Source organism: Myotis daubentonii, chromosome 13 (genome assembly GCF_963259705.1).
Source record: "Myotis daubentonii chromosome 13, mMyoDau2.1, whole genome shotgun sequence".
Taxonomy (NCBI): Eukaryota; Metazoa; Chordata; class Mammalia; order Chiroptera; family Vespertilionidae; genus Myotis; species Myotis daubentonii.
This window is the reverse complement of record NC_081852.1, coordinates 62813839-62831237: the sequence shown is the minus strand read 5'-3', so window position 1 is coordinate 62831237 and position 17399 is coordinate 62813839. Positions and strand designations below refer to the sequence as shown.

Here is a 17399-nt window from a genome sequence, read left to right as displayed (position 1 = left end):
AGCCAACTGGTTTCCCCCGCAGACACCAACGCCGGGAGCCCCCGGGAGCACCCCTCAGGCACGGAGGAGACGAACGGCCACACGGCGGCACCGGCTTGTGATTAAAATGCTGACACACCGAACGAGCTGCTGTAATATTTTTACGATTCCTTTTGATACACAACGTGTGACCCTTCTGCTCACGCTGCCTCTACGCCCTGCCTGTGCTGTAATTTACATTAATAAGTAATTTATTGCCGTAACTCCTAAAGTAATTATGGGCTTCCATCCATTGTTTTTTTAGCATACGAATGGTTTGCTCTCTGTCCGCGGACTCATATCTACACGACCCTTCCCAGTGGCCTTTTTTGCGGCCATGGGAGTGCGTTCCCACGGACATCGGATTCCCAAGTCTTCTCCTTGCCCGAGAGGTGACGCGAACGGACCGTGTAGTGTCCATTGTCCCTGCAACTCAGACCTCATTTACCGGGTGCAATTGACGGGGGGCGGGGGGGGGGGGGATGGGGGGCAGAGGGGGAGGGGAGAGCCGGCTCTCACCCCCACTTGCTATTTCACCAAAAAAGACTCAACTAGTACAGGTATGACCTGTGTCATGTGACCTGGGTCCATGTGAAGAAGTGATGGAGGCGGAGGGAGCCGTGCACCAGGGGCCGGGCAGCCCCCGCCTCTCCCAGCACATGGATTCGCTCGGGCGCAGCCACGCCCCTGCCGCTCCCACTAGAAATCCTGGCAGCAACAGGGGCTGGTCCCCCCTCCCCTCCCGTGGCCAGGCCACACCCAGGAAGTGGCCACTTGACCAAGGTTTCCGGTATCAAAAACACACTAACCAGCCATGCGGTGGCTCTTCCGCCACGAAGGTTTGCAGGGGAAACCTGGCCGCACAGGGTGCTGAGGATGGGCTGGGAGGTAACCAAGGAAACCAAAGGGCGAAGATGGGCTCTGCTGGAAGCAGCCCAGAGGCACAGGCCCTGCCCCCCCTCCCCCCCGCCTCCCACCCACACCTCGCCCGGCTCTGCTCTCTCCTCCCTGCGGAAAAGCACAAACCACTTCTTTGTATCAAGTTCCCAAACTGTGGAGGGGGCGGGGGGACACAGGTGGGGAGGGCCAGCTCCTGGGGCGGAGAATGGCGTACTTTACAGAGAGGCGGGGTGAGCCCTGGACTGTGAGCGAGGCATTTCTGTCTGTTTTTTGCTAATCCTCACCCGAGGGTATATTTCCAATGATTTTTTTTGGGAGAGTGGAAGGGAGGGGGAGAGCCAGAGAGAGAGAGACATGGATGTGGGAGGCACATCGATGGGTTGCTCCTGCACGAGCCCGGACCAGGGGCAGGGATCGAGCCTGCCACCTAGGCACATGCCCTTGACGGGAATCGAACTCGGGACCCTTCAGTCCACAGGGCGACGCTCTGTCCACGGAGCCAAACCGGCCAGGGCAGTGAGGCATTTTGCATTTCATCTGAGTGGGTGCCGAGGAGGCTGAGCTACTGGAAAGGGCAGCTTTTAAAGAGGAAGCGAACAGGCCGTGGCCCTCCCCGCCCAAAGGCGCTCGCCCGGATTTTCCAAAGTACATTTAGGAAACTCGAACGCGTTCGGCTTCAGCTAGGACGCTGTGGGGCTGCGGGGAACGACGGAGTTGCAGGGCCCAGCTCAGCTCTCCCGGGAGATCCCACAGACCAGGCCCAGACCACGAGCCCTTTATCTCCAGGAGACAGGCAGGGCGGGGGGTTGGCGATTGTAAAAATGTGACGTTTTATCTCTGCTGAGCACTGTCAGGCTCTGGAAGGGCCCAAAACCCGCTTGAACAGTCTGGCCGGACCACAGAAAGGAGGCACGCCCGAGATGAAATCGCACTGCCCGGGATGCCCTCCCGGCTCCCAGCCCGGGGCGAAGCCACACCTCCGTCCGCCCCGGCTGCAAGGGCAGGAGCGGTCACCTGAGCTCCAGCAGCGCAGGCACGGCCGGGGAAGCCTAGGCCTGCTCACATCCCGCCTCGGCCAGCGGGGGAAAGGCGGGAGGCGGGAGGCGGGAGGGCTGAGCGGCACCTGCTGTGGGCTCCGGTCTTGGATTCCTGCGAACACCTGCCATCAGCAAGATGAGGAGACCGAGGCTCGGGCACATTTGTTCCAGCTCTGAGGGCCGATTCGCTCTCCCTGCACCAAGCACCCGCATGTAGTAGTTACTCAATAAACAGCTGCGAGAACAGGCCGCCGAGAGGAGCCCAGCTGTGCAACGTGCAGTGTGCTCTCAAGTGGGTCGGAGCCTCTTGGATCAAGGAGGGCTGAGCAACGGGAAGACAAGCACGTGGGAGAGAGAGACGCTGAGGAGACGGGCCAGGGCACCCCACAGACCCGCTGCTCCCCGCGCTCCCCTCCTGCCAGGCAGGACCTGGTGTGGGCTGCACAGCAGGCGCAAGGCAGGACCCCTGAGGGGCAGATCCCCCGCCACTCTGCAGACAAGCGGGCCCAGGCCTGCTGGGGGCCTGGGCCGGGAAGAGGCCTCTGCAGGAAGGAGGCTCCACAGGCTCCGCCCGGCTCGCACCTGGAAGGAGCCGTCTCTCCATCTGACTGTCCCCAGGGCCTCTGCCTGGCTCCCTGGGCCTGAGGGTCCTCCCCGCAAGCGACTGCCTCACCCACACTCGCTCCCCAAGGAGACCCAAGGGGGCCCTCTGTTTGGACTGGCGCCGCCTGCAGGGAGCAGGAGAGCCGCTTTCGTCTCCGCCCTCTTCCTCACCGTCAGTTATAGCGCTCGCAGCGCCAGTCTCCTTACAGCGTCATCTCACAGCCTCCCAGCAAGCCCGCCCGCAGGGGCTATCACAGTAGCCACTGAAAACATTCTTTTGGCCAAGACCGGTTTGGCTCAGTGGATAGAGCGGCAGACTGAGGGGTCCCGGGTTCGATTCCGGTCAGGGGCATGTATCTGGGTTGCGGGCACATCCCCAGTGGGAGATGTGCGGGAGGCAGCTGGTCAATGTTTCTCTTTCATCGATGTTTCTAACTCTCTATCTCTCTCCCTTCCTCTCTGTGGAAAACCAATACAATATATTTAAAAAACAAAACAAAACATTCTTCTGCTGCTCATCCTCACCCAAGGATATGTTCCCATCGATTTTTAGAGAGTGGAAGAGAGGGGGAGAGACGGAGAGAGAAACATCCACGTGAGAGAGGCACATGGACTGGTTACCTCCTGCACGCACCCAACCAGGGCCAGGGATCGAGCCTGCAACCTAGGTACGTGCCTTTGACCAGAATCGAACCCAGGACCCTTCAGTCCGCAGGCCAATGCTCTATCCACTGAGCCAAGCCTCCTAGGGCCATCGTAGCCATTTTACTAAAAGGAAACTGAGGCTGAGAAAGCTGAGCAGTTCAGGGCAGCTATCTGAGCCCCCCGCCGCCCATGACAAACCTGCAGGAGCCCCACCTCACATGGCGCACTCGGCTCTAAGCCAGGGAGGCCGAGGCAGGGACGGCCTGAGAGGAGGGCCGCCCCCTCCACCCCCCGGGGTCCTAGTCCGGCCGGTTCAGAGCTGAAGCCCAGGCCGGGCTGAGGGGCCGGGCGCCCAGGGGCCTCCCTCCCGGCCATGCTCAGCTGGGTGTGCGGCCCTGCTCGGGGCCACGTGGCCGGGTCGCTGAGGTCTGTCGAGAGCTGTTAACCCTGGGAGGGTGCACTGGGGCCCTGTGTGGGGACGGCCTCAGAAGCGGGTTGAGGGGTGAGCCAGGCCAGGTGATCCTCTGCTGGCCAACGCCCGCCCGGGCTCTCCCTCCGCGGTGGCCTGTGACCGAGAAGAAAGCAATTCCTACTCCCCCGACCCGGGCCCAGCTCTGCCCACAGGGGCCTGGGGGCACCTCGAGAGGCCCAGGTCTCCCCCTAAGTGAACGCAGCCCCTGATGCCACTACAGTCCCGGAGGCCCTGCGGGGAGGAGCGTGGCCCGCCCAGCACCCACCACCCCCGAAGCCCCCCCTCCGGGAAGTGGGGCTCACGGAAACTGCGAGGGGGGCTGAGAAAGGGGCCAGGCGGCGCGAGCCCCGGAAGGCAAACAGCATCGGGGAGCCGCAGTCCCTCCGGGAGCCTGGTGCTGCCTCAGCGCCTCAGAGAAACTCATGGCCAAGGTGCCCCAAAGGGAGGAGCCACGGGGACGGACAGAAAGGAGACCGGCGATGCTCCAAGCAGGAGGAAACCATACAGGCGACCTGCCACCTTCCCAGCCCCGTCTTTTTTGTGTTTTTTAATCACCACCGGAGGATATTTTTTCATTGGTTCTTAGAGAGAGCGGAGAGGAGAAGCGGGAAGAGAGAGAGAGAGAACTGTGGCCCTTCAGAGCGCAGGCCGACGCTCTAACCGCTAGCCACACCGGCCAGGGCCCTCTCGGCCCCTTCTAAAGAACAGCCACGCTAGCGGGGACGGGGCTGCCTTCTGGGGAGCCAGTCGGCCGTCGAAGACAGCGCCTCAGAACCGCGCCTGCCCTCCGGCCCGTCCAGCCCAGCGCTGGAGGCGTCCCGAGGAATCACCCAGAAGCAGACCCAGCTTTGACGCCGGGTCACCGTTACACCGGCCACCGGACACCCTGCGCCCCACAACCCAGAGGCTGCGCCGCCGGAGCGTCCAAACCCCAGCGATGCAGCGCAGTCAACGCATTGGCTGGGAGCCGGCGTTTCACGCTGATGGTGACTCCGACGGATGAGGAAAGCATCAGAAATGGTTTCTGGACGTAGTTTTACGTATCCCTGTGCTCACCATGGACGCGGCTGGGAAAACAGTGCAAAGGACACAACAACACCCGACGTGGAGTTCTCACCGTGCAGGGCGGGGGGCTTTGTTCTGCACTTTACCCTGCGGTGCCTTTTCTGAATCAAACATGGGCACCGTTACTGGGATCGCCAGACAGACCCAGTGCCGTCTGCAGCCGGAACTGCATCTGCGAGCGACACTCCACCCCGGCCCAGCGGCCCCTGCACCGCTGGGACCCACATCGCCAGGACCCAGAAAGAGCCCCCGCGGCCGCCTGGGCCTGTGTCCAGCCCCCGGGGCTCCCCGGGCGACTCAGGCCCCGGTGGGAGGGCCGGGAAGGGCTGCCCGCCCCTCGGTTACTCACCCATCACTCCACAAGAGAAAAGGGTCGGTCCGTGACTCATCTTCTTCGGCGGGCGCTGCAAACAACCAGAAAAGCCATTCACTCTCCGAGCCACAGAAGCAGGTCCGCACACCAGCCTGCGCGGAGCCCTCACTACCGCCACGCTCGGGCGGCTGCCTGGGCCCACGCCGGTCATCAGACAACGCCTGCCCATAATGCGGCCCGAGCTCTTTGTCCGAAGTCTCCAGTGGGTCATGGAGTCTGGGCCTCCAGCACCCACGAGAAGGCCCGTGACCTCTGACCCTGGGCTTCTCCGTGGAGGGAGGACGGGTGATGTGCGCAGGTGACAGGGTCGGGGTGAGCCGAGGCCCCACACAGCCCAGCCTGGGAGCGGAGGGGACCCCACGGTAGCAGGAAGGACCCCGAGGGAAGGGCCGAGGCCTGTGCCACCCCAGGGAACCCCTCCCAACGGAAACGGAAGCTCGAAGGTTTCATCGCTCTCCACGTACAACGTACAGCGGTGGCACCACATCCGCAGCGGCTCCCTTCCCACTGGGGGCTGCTACCTCCCCCCGCCCCACGCCCGGCCGGGGCAGGACACCATGGCCCCGGTGAAAACAGGCCAGGGAGGCCCAGCAGAGCCCCCTGAGCATGGAACATCCCAGGGCTCCCTGTGCCTGTTCTGACCTCTGGGGGGAGAAGAGGTGCCCGCCTGGCTCAGGAAAAGTATTCCAGACTCGTTCATCCAGCCCCTCCACCAACCTGCACCAGCAACTGCCCACGGCAGGCTGGGGGGGGGGGGGGCGGGGGGGCTGATGGTGCAACGGAGAGAGCAGGTCCCAGCCCAGGAGTCGCTGGTCACCGAGGCCCTGACTTCCGAGGGCAGCCCAGGCCCTGGCTCTTTAAGGCCTGGGAGGGGGAGGGTGGGGCCAACAAGGAACACCTGGCCAGCCAGATAAGAGGGGTGGCAAGTGCAGGGCACCCGGTCCCCACCCTGTCCCCAGCGCCCGGTGCAGGGACCTTTGCCCTCGGATATGTGACCAGGGGCGCAGAGGGGCGGCCGTCTTGGCCCCCAGGAAACTCACAGTTCGTGGAGGTCACAGTCACGTGGACAAACCTGACCCGACAGGGAGTGGGGCTGGAGGAGAGGGACCCAGACTGCGGGGCTGGGGAGCAGGGGTAGTTTTTGGGGGAAACTCGGAAGTTGGTGCTGAGGGACCAGAGGAGCTTATGAGGGGAAAAGGGGGTGCAGTCCTCCAGCGCCCCCTCCTCTGCGGAAAACAATTCTTATGTCATCAGGATGGCCGCCCGCCTGGACTCCTGGACTCCAGGACGCAACCACCCATTGCACAGGCCCCGGGACCACAGCCCCCACCCCCGGCCCCTGCTCGGTGGGCGGGAGGCAAACCTGCCAGGCGAGGAGCCCACAGAAGCCCAAGCCGGGACGGGCTGCGGACGCAGGAGAGAGAAGCGGGCGGCGGCCTGCGGGCTGCGTGGGTGCAGGGCCGCTGAGGGGGGGCCACGGGCCAGACAAGAGCGAGAAGCAAACAGTGAACCGACCCACTGCCACTTTCTGCTGCGGGTTCCAGGCAGAGGGGCACCTCAGGGCCCTCCCAGGGAACGTGGGCACATAAGTGGGCACCACAGAGGCAGGGGCTGTGCCCACAGGAGGAAGCCCCCGGCCCCAGAGGGGGCTCCCTGGGCTGCCCCCACCCCCTCGCTCAGCGAGGATGTACTGTGACGGCTGGGGGCCCGCCTCCCAGCTTGGAGGACACACCTGGAATGTGAGTGCTCCTCACTCCACTCCTCCCCCCGCCCGCCCTGCTCCACGCCCCCCACTCCCCACTGCGAGACTGAGCCAGCCTCCTCACGGGTCCCCTCTGTGCCCTGGGCCCCTTCTCCATTCCCCCCCAGCCCACACTGTTCCCCTCCCACGACTTCCCACAGCAACGGGAGTAAGACCCAGGCTGCCCCCCCGCAGGCCCATGAGCAAGCCCGGCCCTCGGCCCCATAGCTCCATCTGTCCCGCACGCAGCGCCGCAGGACGGCCAGCTCGCTGCCACCCCGTGTGCGCTCGGGGTCTGGGCACCTAACCAGCTCATTTGTTTCTGTGCTGATTCTGCCCCCGCCCCCACCCCCAGGCCTGAGCTCCTTGAGGCTGCTGCCTCGTCCAGGGCGTTCCCAGCGCACAGCAGGCTCCACGGGACTACCCGCTGTCCGGCCACTGCGGCCACCTGTCAGCCCGGGGACTCGGGCCAATGGAAACGGACTTTCACTGGGCGGCCCTGCTGCCTCTCCAATCGCTGGGCTCAGGCCAAGTTGCCCCAATGGGGAAGGGAGAGCATCGGGCAAGCGGGTAGGGGCGGCCCCAGGCCGGCCGGGTCCTCCCGTGGCCTCGGACTCTAAGGGCCCAGGGGGCCAATGGCTAACACTGACATCTACAACTCGAAGGAACCCCTTTGCCAGGTCCCTGTCCTAGGGGAGCCCCCCTCCTGGTCCCCTTGTCGAACATGCGGAACTGACGGAGGGGTGCAACCCTGGTTCTTCTGCGAGAAGCACCCCGATTCTGCACCAGGCTCCTCCCTCCCTCGCTGCCTAGATCGAGGTGGGACTGGGCCTCCAGCTCCCTGGCATGGGGTGGGGACAGGACACAGGGCGGCTGAGCAGACACTCCTGGCCCGAGGCTCTGACCCGGGACCAGGCCGGGCTGGGGCTGGCCCACCCGGCAGGAAAGCCTGAGCCTGCAGCAGCACCGCCTCCAGGACCCTGCGGGCCGCCCTGCCCGCTCCGGGGCGTCATTCACCAGCCCTGCCCGTCCTACCTCCGCCCAGCGCTCCAGGAGGCCGCCGGGCGGGTCTGGCCCTGACCTTGGAGGAGCCTGGCCGGCGGCGTGCGGAGCTTCCCGGGCCGGCGGGCCAAGCCTCGGCCCAGCGACGGAGGATCTGCTAGGAGTGACGTGTGAGCAGAACCACGAGGAGAGATTTCTAAGTCAAACCTGCTTAACCAACATGGCATTTCTAGAGCAGTGCTGTTTTTTGTGGGTTTTTCCAATATACTTTTGATTTCAGAGAGGGAGAGGGAGAGAAACATCAATGATGAGAACCACTGATCGGCTGCCTCCTGCACGTCCCCCACTGGGGACGGAGCCCACAACCCGGGCCTGTGCCCCGACCGGGAATCGAATGGTGACTTCCTGACTCATAGGTCTACGCTCAACCCCTGAGCCAGGCCAGCAGGTGAGTTTTTTCTTCGAGACACGTTTTGTAGTTTGCTTTTCTACAAAAGGCAGTTTCACCCTCTTTCTTTTCCTTCTCCACGGCATGATGGTCCAGTCAGTCAAACTGGTGTGTGTGCAGCCCATCGACGTAACGATGGAGAAATACTGACCGACGGCACAGTGGCCGGTTTAAGGCCACCCACAGGTGTGGCAGAGTCCGGGGCTAATCCCTCCCCTGGAGCAGCAAAAGGGAAATAAAAAGGAATCGGCGCCCCATCGTGCTTCCTGCGCCCCGTGTGAGGCTGGGCCACGGTGGACAGGCTGGAGCATCACACACCCACTTCCTAGGGAGCAGGCCCAGGCACCCCCGACCCCTGGCCACTGGCCACTGGCCAGTGTCCCGGGACCCAGCACTGAAGTTCCCATGGCTCCAGGCTGCCCAGAGCTGTCTGACTCCCAGCGTCGCCGTATAAGATACAATTCCCACTGTGGGTGCCCCACTGCAGGCGGCCTGCCTCGCCCTCTGCACCCACTGGGGGAGGGTGAGCCGGTTGCTGTGAGCTGGGGGGCTCACCAAGGAGTCTCCCAGGACGCTGGGTGTGCGCACAGGTGCACAGATGTGGCCGGGCCTGGCTGGTGCCGGCAGGGCCTGGTGTCTGTGAGGCTCCTTAGCTCACGAGAGAAGGTTCTGGAATCAGAGCCTCCATGGGAAAGGCAAAGGCTGCAAACCAAATGGAGGCTTCGGGGCCCTGACTCCAATGGAGACACAATTCCGGTCCCTCCTCGGAGAGGAGCTCAGACAGGGCATGGCGGCGCTCCCTCTGCCCACGACCCGCTTCCGCCCACCTTCCTTCTGCGGATCCTAACGGGGCAACCATGTCACCGCTTCCTCCTGCGGCCGGGGGGCTGGGAACCAGTGCTCACAGGTGAGCTCACACTCGGGCATGTGAGGGGAACCGGCGGGGCGCCCCAGCCTCTGAAGCGGCACACGGGAGGCCGTGGCCTGGGAAGCAGAGGGAGAGCCGGCCCAGGAGAAAAGAGAAGCTGGGGCAGGAGCGCCCTGGGGGATGTAGCGGGGCCTGGCTCCCAGGCTGGGGGAGCTCAGGCGTCTTTGCTCGCCCGGGGAAGGCGCCCGACTGCCTGGGACCCTGCACGTCCCAGTTCACGCTTCAGGGATCCTGGCGGCACCGGGAGAAAACGGCCCTCGGAGCCCAGGCTGCGGGTGCCAGGCCTGACGAGGCCACGAATTCTTCTGAGCAAGGGGCTCAGCCCTGGCCTCCTCAGTGTGGCCGCTGCGGGGCAGACCAGGAGGCTGGGGAGGGGTTCCGCCTGCAGACGTCAGAGGGGCTGGAGCCCTGCAGGGAGAGGGCCGGCCTGGCGGCAGATGTCACTCTGGAGCGAGAGCACCCGTGGGGGGGGGGGGGGGGGCGGGAGCTGGGGGAGCTGTCCCCAAGGTCAAGCGTCTGGGCGGCCTGCCAGCAGAGCTAATGTTAGAGCAGGAGGAGGAAGAGCCGGCCGCAGGCAGAGGGAAGCGACCTGCAGTGGGGGAAAGGGGAACCGAGCCGTCGCGCTGCCCATTGTGCAAGCCACAGGGGCCAGGGCAGAGCCGCCGGCCCCTCCTCGGACAGGCAGTGTCCGCGCTCCTTCAGTCTCCCGGGAGCAGGGCCAATCCGCGGTCACCAGCGTTTCGTTTTCAGAAAAAGGAGAATCAGAACCATTCAGCGGGCTCCTGGGAGGCAGGGAGGGGCTGGCCGGCCCCAGGAGCACGGGTCCGCCCGCAGGCCTCTTCTCAGCCAGCACTTCCAAGGCCCCAGTGACTCCCCTGCAGTTTATTTTTAATATAATTTTTTTAGTCTTCACCCAAGGATATTTTGATCTTTTTCCCACTGATTTCTAGAGAGAAGGGAAGGGAAGGAGGAGATGGGGAGAGACACACATCAGTTGGCTGCCTCCCACATGCACCCCTACTGGGGCTGGGGAACTTGCAACAGAGGTGTGTGCCCTTGACCGGGAATCAAACCGGGGACCCTTCAGTCCACAGTGACACGCTAACCACCGACCACGCCGGCCAGGGCTCCCCTGTGGTTTTAGACTTTCTCTCCTCACAGCTGAGCCTCTGGCACCTGGTCCCCGAAGGCCAAGTGGCCTGAGGTGACTCACATCTTCCTCTTTAACCTTAAGTCCCACTTCTGCTATCTTCTTGGTCTGAGTAGAAAACAAAGAAGAAAGCTGTCCATCTTTCCTGCTGTTATCTTGATGGCATTTACTGAGGAGGATGCTGCCGGCTGAGCAGCCCACGCAAAACCCCCACTAACTTCCTCTCAACCTGGCCAGCCACACAGCCAGCTCTCCATCGAGTTATGTCGCGTTATCTCACATTCCGTCTGGGCATGCCATCGCGAGGCTGAGATTATTAGGGTCTTTCTGGGCTATTTGGTCCGAACCCCCCCCAAGGCCTCGCCAAATCCTGAGAGACCTCGGCTGGGAGGGAGCCGGGCTGGGGCGGCTGGAGGTCTCGGTGCAGGAGACAGGGCTGGGCTGGAAGACAGCAGCTTCCTGGCACCGAGCCTCGAGCCTCTCGAGCTGTGACCTGTGCCCCACCCCTCACCCCCAGCCCCTGGGCTCTGCCACTGTTTCCTGTCTGTAACGGAGACAGAGGAGGGCTGCCCCTCAGGGGGTGGGAGGCTCCCGGGCAGGGAGGGGGACGGGACCACGCCTCCTTCCCAGGCGCTGGCCGCAGCTGCTCCCTGCCCCCGCCCTGCCCACTGCGCTGTGCCGGCGGAAGCAGGCCAGGCCTGGGCTGTGGCCAGCAACCTGTGACCCACAACACACAGGCAATGAGACCCCTCTCCAAAGGGGGCGCTCCCCACAGCTGGCCCGCACATCTGGGAGCCCAGGGGCACCGTCCAGCCCGCAGTCCGTGCTGGGTGAGGTGGGCCTGGTGCTCACTCTGGGGACAGGGAGTCCGGGAGGAGAGGAGCTCTGACCCGGCACCAGCAGGGTGCGCGCGCACAGCCGCTTTCTCCGCCCCCATCCCCGGACTGTCTTTCCTTCTCTCTTCCAGATGAGGCTGCCTTTCCCCTCCCCCCTCCCCCCTCCCCCCTCCCCCCTCCCCCCTCCCCCTTCCCCCTTCCCCTGGCCGGGCTGGGACCGACTCCTCCTGGCAGGAGCTCAGCCCACGTCCCTCTGAGGAGAGGAGCGGCTCAGCTGACCTCGGCCCACGTGGCCTGGAACCAGCTCCGGGGCCCACCCCAGCCAGGTCTGCCCTGAGACGGGACCTGGGTCAGGGCGCTGAGCCCACAGCGCAGCTGGAAGCCGGCAGGACCCTCACCCCGAAGGCCATCCCCGTCCGGATGGAGCTACTAGGTGTGGCTGACCCGCCGCCAGCAGCAGGCAGAGCAGGCTCGGCCCGAGCTGAGCAGCCGCCGGGCACGGGAACCTGCACTCGTTCACTCTACAAACGTCCCCTGGGCCCCGCCCGCACCAGGCCCCGGTCTCGGCCACTGCGGGTCCAGCAACAAGCAAGAGAGACACGGCCTGGCCTTCCTGAAGCCCGAACTCTGGTGCAGGAGTCACTCAATACACAAGACCCAGACGCGGAGGGTGCCTGGGCCGAGGAGACCGGGAAAGGGGGCAGAGGGCGTGTGTGTTGGGGGAGGGACGGGTGGGAGTGGAACTAAACTGTAGGCCGACTCCTCCAGAGGAGGAAGGGATGGGGAGAGTCCTGCTAAGGGGAGTCTTCCAGGCAGGAGAGCGTGCAAAGGCCCTGGGGCAGGCTGTGCTAACCAAGGAGCCAGGGCAGGTGCACGGGGAGCAGCAGAGAGAGCGCGGCGGTCATGGGGCCGGAGCACGTGGGCCGGTGCATCCCAGGAAGGGCTGCAGGCTCGCTGGGCCTGGGTGGGAAGCCAGGGCCAGCCTCTGAGCGAGGAGGGGCTGGGTGAACTGTGCCCCCTCTGGCTGCGGGTGGGGAACAGGCTGAAGGAGCCAGAAGCAGGGCTGTTCCCACAAGTGTCCTGGCGGGAGAGGGCGGCCGGTGGGGGTGCTGAGAGGCAGCTAATGACAGACACACATGAAATGCCAGCTGGAAGGCAGCACTGGCAGAGCCCCGCCTCATTCCTGTTTGTGCACTTCGTCCAGCCCAGTGCCTGGCGCCCGAGGTGTGGGGAGTGGACACGGGTCCCGGGCTCCTGCGAGGGCCGGGGCCCCGCCTACCAGCTCTCAGCCTGTCACGGGGGAGCAACAACGGGGGGAGCCCACGAGGGTGCTCGTGTGGGAGCTCCCATGGGGCAGGGGGGCGCCAGGCAGCACAACCACGGACAGTGGGCCCCGCGGACCACAGTGGCTGCAGAGCCCGGGGACAGCCCTGTCCACAGCCCCTCCCCGGAGTGTGTGCCTGATGGGGCTTCCTCGCTCCTTCCGCAGTCGGGGCCCCCGCCGGGGGGACCAGCAGGGACAGGAGGCCGTCTGGTTCCCCCTCTCACAGCCGCGTGCCCGTCCCCTGCCCAGCCCGCCGGGCCATTTGTTCAGAGCACAGCTTGGGCGAGGGCAGCCGGGGCGAGGGCAGCTGCCACCACGCCAGCCGTTGCCACCAGCTGCGCCCTCTTTGCCCTGACACTCCCAAGGGGGCGCCCTCGCCCATCGCCTGGCGGAAGTATGGCCTTACCTTGGGCCCCTCGCAGGTGCCACCCCTGCCCGGGAGGAGCCCAGCAGGAATGTGGGTCCCGGTCTGGCAGGGGCGGCACCAGGCCTGGTATTACCCGCAGGTGCCGGCTGCCCCACCCCCCTCACCAGAGGGCTCCGGTCCCCGCCGGCTCCCTCCTTCTGGCAAGGACTCAACCAGGCTCGGTCCTCTGCCCACCCACCCCCACCCTGCCCACGGGCACGCCCAGAGCCCTGTGCACAGGGCCCTCTGGGCTCAGCCCACAGCGGCAGGGGCCCCTCGGGCCTCTGAGGTCATGGGGAAACCAAGGCCAGGTGCTTACCAGCTCCGAGTCGAAGGGCCTGCCGGCCGCGGAGTGGGCGCCCTGCGTGTCGATGCTCTTCCTCAGGATCATCACCATGGCAGGGCCTCAGGATTGGGGCTCTGCCCTAGGGCGGGCACCAGCCATCCTCCGCCGGGCAAGCTCGGGCAGGGGTCTCCTGGGCACCTCCCAGGGGGCTGGGTCAGCAGCAGCTCCCCATCGGCCGCTCCCCTCGGTGGGGCCACCTCGCTGGGAAGACAAGAGGCAGGCAGAGGGCTTAGGGCTGGGAAGACCTGGGCCCGAGAGAACTGCCCACTCCCCCCACGCCGGACCCGCCTCCCCGCTGAGGGCCATACATGCAGGGAGGGCCTCGAAGGCCAGAGTCCCCTCCCCAGTCCCTCCCGGACTGTCCGACCCTGAGGGTCCCCAACGCCACCACCCCGAAGGGTACAACTATGAATTTCCGTTCTGCCACGCGACACCTTCCAGACATATCCCGGGGTCTCCCGAGATATGAGCTGCTCCCCGAGTGTGAGCGAGTCGTGTGAGACCGTACACTGAGCGGCTTTACGGACAGCTCAGCACTGCCCCCCGCCCCCCCAAGGCTGAAGGTCCCACAGGCCAGCCTCACAGGGGGCTCTCGGGCGGCCGACAGGCGGCAGACCCACCAGCAGCCGGTGGGGGGACAGGGCTCCTGGCAGCCTCGGTCAGCTTGGCCAGGAGACCCTGCGTCCCCCCACGTGGAGCAGAAGCGACTCGTTCCGACCAAGGTGGCCACGCCAAGAGCCCCAGGCAAGCAACCGGGGCGGGAGCCCCAGCTCTTGAAATGCCCGGTCTGAGTGACCTTTGCCAAGTCCCCGTCGGAGCCTCAGTCTCTCTCCCTGAGGAACGGAGACGGCGGTGGCTGCCTCAGAGGACCAGCATGTCACGTGGCGACAGAGCCCAGGCCCAGGCTGGCGGGAGGCCCCGCTCGCACCAGGGCTGCTCCATGAACAGCGACTTCACTCTCGTCCTGGCGGAGCCTGGGGGCCTGGGCCTAGCCTTCCTCAGCAGGGGGCACCCACGCATCTGTCCTCTCCCGATTTTTACAGGGAAATTCCATCAACTTTAAAATGCATATTGTGCCGCGCCCGCACGGCCATGGGTGAGCCTGAGGGGGGGCGGTGAAGGATGGAGAAGACGGACAAGATAAGAGAGCTGGGGCTGGGTGGGACGCTGCTCTCTGATGGAGAGACAGTGCCACGGCCTGCGAGCCGAGTCTTTATTTTATAGCAGATTCCACGCGGCAAAGTAAGGGCGTGGTCACACGTTCTCGCGGTTTTGAATCCACTGTTACAGGCACCTGGTCCAGCTTTGTTTACTTGCTGCTCCTCCCGCAGCCCACATCACTCAGCCACGTGGGCCACAGGTGCGGACCATAAGGTCAAGCTCACAGCCATAGCCTTTGGATGTAACTGTGCTGGGACTTGCACGTGGCTTTGCCACAAGAGGATCGTGCCCTCTCATTAGTCTGAGGCTTGAACCTGTCCGAACGCTGTAGCCGCTGTCCACAATATATAAATCGTTATTGGTTTCAGAGAGGAAGGGAGAGAGAGAGCGAGAGATAGAAACATCAATGATGAGAATCATGGATCGGCTGCCTCCTGCTACTCCACACTGGAGATGGAGCCCACAACCTGGGCACAGGCCCTGACCGGGAATCGAACTGTGACCTCCTGGTTCATAGATTGACGCTCAACCACTGAGCCCCACCAGCCAGGGCATGAGCTATGCCATCTTGCCCAGCGCCCCCTGTGTAATGTGTGAGAAGTTAACTTGCTCTGCCAGCTCAGCGGGTGGGGGGTAAGGGGCGGAGGGGGGAGAGGTTAAGGTAAGACCCTCTAAGATGGGGCACCCTACGAAATGCCCAGGATGTCCTGATGTCCTGAGGGGAGCGGAGAGCAGGCCCTTCGTAAAGGCTTCCACACTGGCGACCAGGATCACGTCTTCCCAGCTACCCCTGAGCAGCTGGGGCAGGAGCCACGCTGGGCATTTTCCAGGGGATGGGCTGCTATGGAGTCTCATGCTCACTCGGGCTCCCACGTGCATGTGACGGGTGAGGAAACTGGGCTCAGAGAGGCTGAGGGGCCTACAGCCACCCAGCAGGCACGTAAAGGACCCGCCCCTGAGCGCGGGCACGCTCACCGGTGCCCCATCCCCGGCCGAGGAAGTGGCCTCAAGGCGTTTTCTGCAGTAACAGGAGCAGCTATTCCCTGGCTCACCTTCAGCCAATCAAAGGCCACCAGGGCCCACCTGTGGGGGCGGGCCAGCAGCCCCTCACCTGGCCACCAAGGGCCGCCTGGGCTCCCGCGAGGCCTCTGAACGGCGGGGAAGCCGCCACTGGGGCGGGAGCCGCTGCGGCTCGGTTCCGGGGACTCCACAGTTGCTCTCACGGTGTCGGGGGGATTTCCTGTGGTTTCCAGCCAGGAACATTCGCGAGGAGGGAGGGACGGCACGCTCGGGACGGGGAGTGTTGGGAGCCGGAGCCAAGACAAACCCGAGCGTGGGAGGAGGCGCCCACGCTGCTGCGGGGCCGAAGCCAGCTGCCGGCAGGGCCTGTCAGGAGCCCATCCATCACCCGGAGGCCACGGACACGGGCTTCCCTCCCGCGCCCCGAGCCCCGCGCCTGTCACTGCAACCGGCCGAGCCCGTAGAGACGAGCGTGGCGTGGGCCGGGTCGGCTGCGGGAAGCGGGAAACACGGTGGGGAGGGAGAACCCGCACCAGAGCCGGCAGCGCCCACCCTGCCGCCTCCAGCCCCGGGCGAGGGGGAGGGGGCCCGAGCCGATCTACGGAAACCCTAAGCCACGTCGTCTAAGATGGCCATGACCTGTTCTTCGGTTAGTCTACTGACAAGTACAGCGGAAGGAAACAGAGAGGGGTGGAAAAATTAAAAACCAAAGCCAAACTGGAGAAGCCCTAACCAGGGGCAGCCTGGCCTTGCAGACAGGGGCTCGGGAAACGGCCCCGGCTGGGCCACGGGCCTCAGTTTCCTCACCTGTCAAGTGGGAGGCCGGGCCTGACGAGCTCTGTCTGGCTCGGGCTGCGGGCTTCAGCCAGGCCCCTGCCCGCCCGGCCTGTTTCCTCGCCTGTGACGTGCAAGCAAGACCCCGAGTGAGCGCGACTCTGGCTCTGCAGGCGCCGTGTGAGCTGAGGCGGCGGCCGGGAGCTGGCGGCTGTCCTGCTGGGCACAGTGGCCAGCCTCCCGTACGGCTCACGCCTGCCCCCGAGCTCGAGGCCCCAGGAAGCCGACAGCAGCCAAGGCCAAAGTTCACTCCCTGCCGGCAGGAGCCTCGACGTGAGGCCCCGGTGCCTGAGGGGCCGGGTGGGAGGTGGGATGCAGAGCACCCTCGCCCGTCCGTGTGGGGCAGAATGGGGGTGTTTGCACAAACGCGTTGTCCACGCTCATCCCTAAGCACGCAGGGTGCCTTGGTGTCTTTTAAAAATTTTTAATTATCTCTAGTATTTTCTTTTTATTTTTTTAAATATATTTTTATTGATTGCAGAGAGGAAGGGAGAGGGAGAGAGATAAACATCAATGATGAGAGAGAATCCGCACGAGGAGCAGCTCGGGGCCGCCTGGTTCCCAGGATCTGTGGTCACATGACTCCCGTGTCTGACGCTCACACCTCCCGAGACCTGTGAATGCCATCAGAGCCTCCGCGGGCGGCCTTCCCACACCGGCTCCTGGGAAAGCCTCACCGGGTCCCGCCGCAGGGCTGTGCTCCGGTCCCACCCCCACCCCCCACAGCAGGGCCAGCACCCCCACCCCCCAGAGCAGGGCCAGCACCCCCACCCCTCACAGCAGGGCCAGCACCCCCACCCCCCACAGCAGGGCCAGCACCCCCACACCCCAGAGCAGGGCCAGCACCCCCACCCCCCACAGCAGGGCCAGCACCCCCACACCCCAGAGCAGGGCCAGCACCCCCACCCCCCACAGCAGGGCCAGCACCCCCACCCCCCACAGCAGGGCCAGCACCCCCACCCCCCATAGCAGGAGGGCCTGAGAGCCTGTGGAGGAAGTCAAGGGGCCAGTGGCCCAGGGGAGCGGGTGTGAGTGCTGCCGTGCTCCTAACAAGGGGCACTTTCGGGGACCCGGGCTGAAGGGCGACCCC

At 64.9% G+C, this 17399-nt stretch overlaps 2 protein-coding genes across 2 annotated transcripts in view; both read right to left on the bottom strand.

Moving 5' to 3' along the window:
* FAM53B (family with sequence similarity 53 member B) overlaps positions 1–13406 on the bottom strand; it is a 46445-nt gene extending 33039 nt beyond the window's left edge. Inside the window, exons 1-2 of the mRNA XM_059661772.1 lie at positions 13268–13406; positions 5090–5144 (exon numbers count right to left, since the gene is read on the bottom strand). Of these exons, the coding sequence (XP_059517755.1) occupies positions 5090–5144; positions 13268–13345 (133 nt within the window). The 5' untranslated portion in view covers positions 13346–13406. The remainder of the gene's footprint in view (positions 1–5089; positions 5145–13267) is intronic.
* The window catches only part of EEF1AKMT2 (EEF1A lysine methyltransferase 2), a 50519-nt gene continuing 46477 nt past the window's right edge, over positions 13358–17399 (bottom strand). Inside the window, exon 7 of the transcript XR_009448292.1 lies at positions 13358–13495. The gene's annotated coding sequence lies outside the window, so the exon portion shown is untranslated. The remainder of the gene's footprint in view (positions 13496–17399) is intronic.